At 40.9% G+C, this 7,729-nt stretch overlaps 1 protein-coding gene across 1 annotated transcript; it reads left to right on the forward strand.

The window, feature by feature from the left end:
- The first annotated feature begins 1,138 nt into the window (after window positions 1-1,138).
- Window positions 1,139-3,653, forward strand: LOC111952897 (ALX homeobox protein 1). Its single transcript, XM_023971889.2, has 5 exons — window positions 1,139-1,693; window positions 1,972-2,232; window positions 2,444-2,592; window positions 2,935-3,030; window positions 3,157-3,653. The coding sequence occupies exons 1-5, from the start codon at window positions 1,387-1,389 to the stop codon at window positions 3,352-3,354; spliced, it is 1,011 nt and encodes a 336-aa protein (XP_023827657.1). The 5' UTR covers window positions 1,139-1,386; the 3' UTR covers window positions 3,355-3,653.
- Window positions 3,654-7,729: the final 4,076 nt, after the last annotated feature.

Below are 7,729 nucleotides of genomic sequence, written 5' to 3' on the forward strand. Positions count from 1 at the left end.
GTGCATAGTGTAGTCTATGGTGTTGCCAGGAAACAGCACCCTCTTTGAAGAAGTAGGAGGTGAAGATCTCCCACACACAGATTGCCTCTCTAGCTGCGTTGTTGGACCCCATTCTTGAAACATCTTGCAGAGCAGCAGACTTCTCCTCTGGCACATGGCGGCGAGCTGCAGATCCCCTCCTGGTCCTCGTGTCCATCCTCATGAAGTTATGCAGGGCACGCGTAGCCTTCACACACCTGAATTCTTCCAGGAGGCAGTSCCAGATGGCCCTGCTATAAAAGGTCAAGTGACTTTTCATAGCACGTCTAGATTATGTTGGTGACTATGTAGGTGTGATATAGCATCAGACACACAGGGTACGCACATCAATTCGCTAATGATCACAGACACACATTCTATTAAATTAATTTGACACATCTCACTCACACAAGCCAATCTGGGTCACTCAAATAAAATGCAATTGCAATTGCAAACTGTTGCAAAGGAAATCTGGGGACAAAAAGGTCATTCAGGTGTTTGTCATTGCTCTGTGTTACTCTCTGATATTTCACAAACTTAATTATTATGTTAATGTGGACTGGGATTCCACTGCACCCAATCCAACATTTCCTCCAGAAGAATAGAAACATAATTTGTCTGCTGTACCTTCGTCCACCACAAGAGAAAGACAAACTCAAACCTTCAGTGTGCTCTGTACTAACATAAGGAGGAGTCCCTCACGAACAMTCTMCTAATGTCCCTGAAAGGTGTAGCAKGTTTGTGTATGAGAGTTCATGTGGAGGCCAGAGTAGTAAAGATACAGATATGTAGACAATAAACCTGTAGACAAGGAGGAGCAGTGATAACATGCAACATGATATGTACTAACACAAGATGTTCTTTACTCAAGTTTCAAAACATTAGATTGATTGCATTTATTATAAATATGCAACCATTATCAAATATACCTTCAGATATAGATAGTATTCCTAATTTAGATAACGATATCAAATTATTGGTATGTCCGTTCAGAACTGTTCATACTGCACTGGTAGTAAAACATTCAATAAGTTATCAAATATAAAAGGTGTCACAAGGTAAATTGTAGCTGGGATATCTCAGCTCAGTGAAACATGGACACTGATTAGTGTTCGTGGATTACCAAGAAAGGCATCATTYCCCAGTAAACTTTACTCCTCCTCTTAATGATCATATGATGCTGGCCAAACACAATCTGCTTGACGAGGAACAAAGGAGGAGGACAACTAGCTTACTCCCTTTACCTGACAGAAAGAAGGAAAGAGCGACAGAGGAAGAGAAAGAGGGAGTTGGGTGCTTTGAAGAGAGGAATAGGGCACGAACATACAAGAGGAGCCTATAAATGCGAAGGGTTTTAAAAAGGGAAGCATGACTACTATTCAAGTGACGGTGCATGAACCAAAAAAACGGTGGAGAGAGGACAGCTCACATAGACAGCTCACTTTGGATAGGGGAGTGGACATTACCGCGAGTGAGGAGGCCCCAAGCCCTCCCAAAAAACTGTCCCACTCCATTGAGGAGATCCTGAGGAAACCAATCGAGGAGATCCTGGGGACACCAACCGAGGAGATCCTGAGAAAACCAACCAGAGTGGGAGAAGAGAGGCGAGAGGGGCTAGGTGGATGGTCTGTTAACAGACAAAATGAAGAAAACCCAAACCAGCAGGTATATACAGGTAATGTGTGTGTTCAAATGACTTTGACTTACGTTACTATGATGGGTGGGCCCATTTTAGGGAGTACACATTACAATGAGGCAAAGGGGTTGGATGGCAAACGGCTAATGCTGTCTCAACTCCGCGAAAGTGTAATGTGTGTACACTTGTATTATGTGTGTACACTTGTATTATGTGTATCATCTTTTACAGTAACATAATCTGAGTTCGGCTAATAGTTCTTGGAGATATTTTAAGGACAAAGATAATCAATATCGTGCCTTTTTTTCTGTCCACAGAAGGAACTGGTCATAACAGGGTGCTGCCACAGCATGTGCACATCGTCACTGACTGGAAAGATGACCACACTTCATCTGACCAAAACACAGGAGTCACAAAACGAACCCCGAGAGAGTGTCACATTGACCGCATCTCCCCAGACCACAGTGGGGACTCCAGCATCCACAGTGAGGATAGCGGTCTTCAGGAGAGAGCAGGGAGAGAGGAGGGCCAGAACCAAGGAAGAGCCCAGTGGGAGAGGAACGGCTGCCACCCTCATGGTGAGATTTACCACAAGTCACACAGTCAATATTGCTGTAATCAAGCAAGGGGAATTATATCTGAGGATGAACGACATTACAAAAAAAGGCAGTTTTGATGATACTCATGATGATGAGGATGATTACGAAGACAGATGATGATGATGATAATGCTGATGATAATCAGGATGATGATAATAAAGAAATTTTTGCTTGTGTGTGGTGTGCACAGTGCAGAGGAGGAGAAGGCAGACCAGGATCAGCTTCCCTCCAAGTCAGGTGGAGGAGCTGGAGAAGGTGTTCCTGGAGACCCACTATCCTGATGTCCACATAAGGGATAAGCTGGCCTCTCGTCTGCAGCTCACTGAGGGAAGAGTACAGGTACACTAGCACCAAACACCTGTGACATGCTCATGAAATATATCTATGAGCTTTTATATGAGTACATTTGAAATTGATTGAAKGTTCAACAAATATTTCCAAATAAATATTACAATATAAATCTGAGTGAGAATCAAACACTTCACTTTATTCATCACCCCACCACTTGAGCTCCATAGCTATKATTTTTTTTATCTTGAGTTATCACTTTTATCCATGTTTGCTATCAGGTGAAAACAGAAACAGTCCTTATCAGCTGCTTACATAAATGTTTTGTTATCAATTGAAAAACACACAAAAATGCCTTTGCTGTCATGCCAACTCATTTGCTGATATCTTCAGGTTTGGTTCCAGAACCGCAGAGCCAAATGGAGGAAGACTGAGATGCTAAGGGACGGAGACCAGACACCTATATCCAAACCGGGGTTTCTTTATGAGGTGGGTTTATAGTTTTATGTAAACAAACCAGCAAGGGCCAAATATCCTGTCAGATAGATACAATACATGAGTCATGCTTGAGACAGTAATAACATGATCATCTCATTTGTTTCGATGACAAAACAGGTTGAAGAGCCTATCTCTCTGTTTCCATTGAATGCCTCATCATCATGGTACGGGCCGTACCAACAACTACAAAAGCTTCACTTCGGGGGGGTTCCATTCCAGCCTTTTCTACCCATGTTGTCACACCTGCATCATCATCCCCTGAGCTCCCTCTGGACCCGACATTTATACTCCATCCCAAGAGTCACTCTTATTTGACACATAATGAACACAAAATAAATTCATCTTCAAAGCTTTGTAAATAGGGTGTATTTTGTCATCCGTGTCCATAATGATGGAGTCATGGTGCTCAGAAGCTGTTGAAAATGATGAATGAATTGATCATTGAGTATTTTCTCTCATAGATACAACAATATGGCTTAGTAAAGTGAATGAGATGTTTGTGTTTTTTATCAGTCACTCTCCACTCATACATAAATGTTGATTGGAATTCTATAATGATATTGTCAATACACAAATATACATACATAAATAAATACAGTAATACATCTAACTCATATTGACTACATTTGTGCTGTGTCTGTATTTCTCATGTGGCTGTGGTACTGAAAATATTGTGTAAATTGATGTTAAGAACAGTTCCTGTACACTGTCACGGATCCCTCCGGAACTTTCATTGCGCACACCTGTCCCCTATTCCCACTGATTGTATTTGTATATATGTGCCCTTTGTTCACCATGGTGCTGTCCATTATTGTTACAATGTCCGTTGGTGGGTGTGAGTACCTGTGCTGTGTGTTTTGGGCTTTCGTGCCCTTGTGGATTGCGRAGATTATTACGGGTCTCGTCTTGTGTGTTAWTCATTGTGCGGGAGTGTATTTATTCGATGTACTCCTCGGTCTTTTGTTTGGTTTTCAACCTTGTGTTTTGTGTACGTGTTTGCTTAGTCTTCGTCCCCGTGCCTTTACATGGCACACGGTAATTTGGGTAAAATAGAAACCCCTGTTATGCATTCTTGCGCCTGTACCCCGAATCATTCATACCATCGTGAGATAGTCCCTGTAAGATAGTAGGACTGCTTTGATGTACAGGTATAAATACATGTGTACATGTACTTTTCCTAACATGAAGCTGGTAAGAGCACTTCCCTCCTTTTTTTCTACGGGTTTATTGTTATATTGAAATATGGCTCTCCTTATCTTAAATTGAGCTAGGGTTATTGACAGGTCAGATGTGGAATTCGGAGAACTATATTTTCAAGAATARCAACTACACTGAACAAAAACTATGAACACAACATGTAAAGTGTTGGACTCATGTTTCATGAGCTGAAATAAAAMATCCCGGAAATTTTCCAGACACAAAAGTGTATTTCTCTCAAATTGTGTGCACAAATTTGTTTACATCCCAGTTAGTGAGCATTTCTCCTTTGCCAAGATAATCCATCCACCTGACAGGTGTGGCATATCAAGAAGCTGATAAAACAGCATGATCATTACACAGGTACACCTTGTGCTGGGGACAATAAAAGGCCACATTAAAATGTGCAGTTTTCTCACAACACAATGCCACAGATTTCTCAAGTTTTGAGGGAATGTGCAATTGGCATGCTGACTACAGGAATGTCCACCAAAACTTTTGCCGGAGAATTTAATGTTAATTTCTCTACCATAAGCTGCCTCCAATGTCGTTTTGGAGAATTTGGCTTTACGTTCAACTGGCCTCATGCCAACCCATGACCTCCACATCCGGCTTCTTTACCTGAYGGAAAGTCTGAGACCAGCCACCCGGACAGCTGATGAAACTGTGGGTTTGCACAACCGAAGAATTTCTGCACAAACTGTCAGAAACCATCTCAGGGAAGCTCATCTGCGTGCTCGTCGTCCTCACCAGGGTCTTGACCTGACTGCAGTTCAGTGTCATAACCGACACAATGGCCACTGACACACTGGAGAAGTGTGCTCTTCACGGAAAAATCCTGGTTTCAAATGTACCGGGCAGATGGCAGACGGCGTGTATGGCATTGTATTGGTGAGCGGTTTGCTGATGTCAACGTTGTGAACAGAGTGCCCCATGGTGGCGGTGGGTTATGGTATGGGCAGGCATAAGCTACAGACAACGAACACAATTGCATTTTATCGATGACATTTGAATGCACAGAGATACTGTGACAAGATCTTGAGGCCCATTGTCATGCCCTTCATCTGGCTCCATCACCTCKTGTTTCAGCATGATAATGCACGGCCCCATGTCGCAAGGATCTCTACACAATTCCTGGAAAAGTCCCAGTTCTTCCATGGCCTGCTTACTCACCAGACATGTCACCTATTGAGCATGTTTGTAATGCTCTGGATCGATGTGTACAACAGCATGTTCCAGTTCTTACCAATATCCATCAACTTCGCACAGCCATTGAAGAGGAGTGGGACAACATTCCACAGGCCACAATCAACAGCCTGATCAACTCAATGGGAAGGAGATGTGTCGAGCTGCATGATACACATGAGATACTGACTGGTTTTCTGATCTACGCACCCATCTTTTTTTAAGGTATCTGTGACCAACAGATGCATATCTGTATTCCCAGTCATGTGAAATCCATAGATTAGGGCCTAWTSAATTTATTTCAATTGACTGATGTCCTTATATGAACTGTAACTCGGTCAAATRGTTGCAATTGTTGCATGTTAATTTTTWATTTTTGTTCAGTGTATTTTTGACCCCTACTTACAAAATGTAGACACAATATAAACMTTTTGTTGTGTCATTGTAGATGATTTTAAATGTAGTGTCCACATGTGCGGTTGTGTTTTACTATATATGGTTCTAATGGTGCAGATGGTTGGAGCATATGGCTTGCAACCTCATAATTGACTGTTTTGGTTTCTGAAAGGGCCTCAAACTAAATGAGTTCACTGTATAATGCACTTTGGAGTAAACTTGTCTGCTAAATGACCATAACATATATGAAGGGAAAACATGAATCTTATTTAACACTTACCTAATACCTAATAATATAGTACAATGCTAATGCACCAATTAGTCAAGTAAAGGTGAATGTAGAAAGTGAAATGAGTAACAAATGGATAACACTCACATTTTCTATAGCACATTTGCATGTTATTCTCAAGAATGTATCAAGACACTTTTCATAACTGAGAATATGCAGTACCAGTCAAAAGTATGGACACACCTACTCATTCAAGGGTTTCTCTTTATTTTTACTATTGTATACATGTGTGCAAAACTGTCATCAAAGCAAAGGGTGGCTGCTTTGAATAATCAAAAATATATTTTAAATATATGTTTAACACTTTTTTGGTTACTACATGATTCCATATGTGTCATTGTATAGTTTTTAATGTCTTCACTGTTATTCTACAATGCAGAAAATAGTAAAAGTAAAGAAAAACCCTTGAACGAGTAGGTGTGTCCAAACTTTTGACTGGTCCTGTATATATATATATATATATACTGTTATCAAATTACACTCTCTTACCTTCCATGTATGAAAAAAGGTTTACATACTGTGCCTTCGGAAAGTATTCAGACTCCTTGACTTTTTCCACATTTTGTTATGTTATAGCCTTCTTCTAAAATGGATTAAATACAAAAAAAATCCTCAGCAATCTACACACAATACCCAATAACGACAAAGTGAAAACAGGTTTTGAGAAATGTTTGCAAATTTAAAATTTAAAAAATGAATTCAGACCCGTTGCTATGACACTCGAAATTGAGCTCAGGTGCATCCTATTTCCAATGATCATCCTTGAGATGTTTCTACAACTTGATTGGAGTCTACCTGTGGTAAAATCAATTGATTGGACATGATTTGGAAAAGCACACACCTGTCTTTATAAGGTCCCACAGTTGACAGTGCATGTCAGAGCAAAAACCAAGCCATGAGGTCGAAGGAATTGTCCGTAGAGCTCCGAGATAGGATTGTGTCGAGGCACAGATCTGGGGAAGGGTACCAAAAAATTTCTGCAGCATTGAATATCCCCAATAACACAGTGGCCTCCATCACTCATAAATGGAAGTAGTTTGGAACCACCAAGACTCTTCCTAGAGCTGGCCGCCTGGCCCAACTTAGCAATTGGGGGAGAAGGGCCTTGGTCAGGGAGGTGACCAAGATCCCGATGGTCACTCTGACAGAGCTCCAAGAAGACTCAATGCTGTAATCGCTGCCAAAGGTTCTAAGGTTTTATTTTAGAAATTAGCAAACATTTGCTTTGGGTAAAACGTTTTTGCTTTGTCATTATGGGGTATTGTGTGTAGATTGATGAGGGAAAAAATATTTAATCAATTTTAGAATAAGTCAAGGGGTCTGAATACTTCCTGAAAGTAGTGTAAATACCCTGAAAGAAATGTCACTCCCTTAGCTTCCATGTAGAGTTATAGGACCTATTCGTAACTCTTCATGGAAGCTAAGAGAGTGACAGTTTTTTCATGGTATTTATGTAAACTCTTTTCCTACATGGAAGGTAAGAGAGTATAAGATGATAACAGCCTTGAGAGTGACATACGTTTTTTGCCCTCTCTCAGACAATTAACTGTTGAACCAAGATAAGTCAGAATCAGGCCTGCAATCAATATAGTGAATGTCTAGTTTCTGATGACTCTTGTTTTG

The sequence above is a fragment of the Salvelinus sp. IW2-2015 genome, linkage group LG26 (genome assembly GCF_002910315.2).
Source record: "Salvelinus sp. IW2-2015 linkage group LG26, ASM291031v2, whole genome shotgun sequence".
NCBI lineage: Eukaryota > Metazoa > Chordata > Actinopteri > Salmoniformes > Salmonidae > Salvelinus > Salvelinus sp. IW2-2015.

Excerpts from the sequence above, each read along its gene's own strand:
- LOC111952897 (XM_023971889.2), top strand. The coding sequence starts at position 1,387 with ATGACTACTATTCAAGTGACGGTGCATGAACCAAAAAAACGGTGGAGA. Across the intron at positions 2,593-2,934 it reads TCACTGAGGGAAGAGTACAG|GTTTGGTTCCAGAACCGCAG; the intron begins GTACACTAGCAC and ends TGATATCTTCAG. Across the intron at positions 3,031-3,156 it reads AACCGGGGTTTCTTTATGAG|GTTGAAGAGCCTATCTCTCT; the intron begins GTGGGTTTATAG and ends ATGACAAAACAG.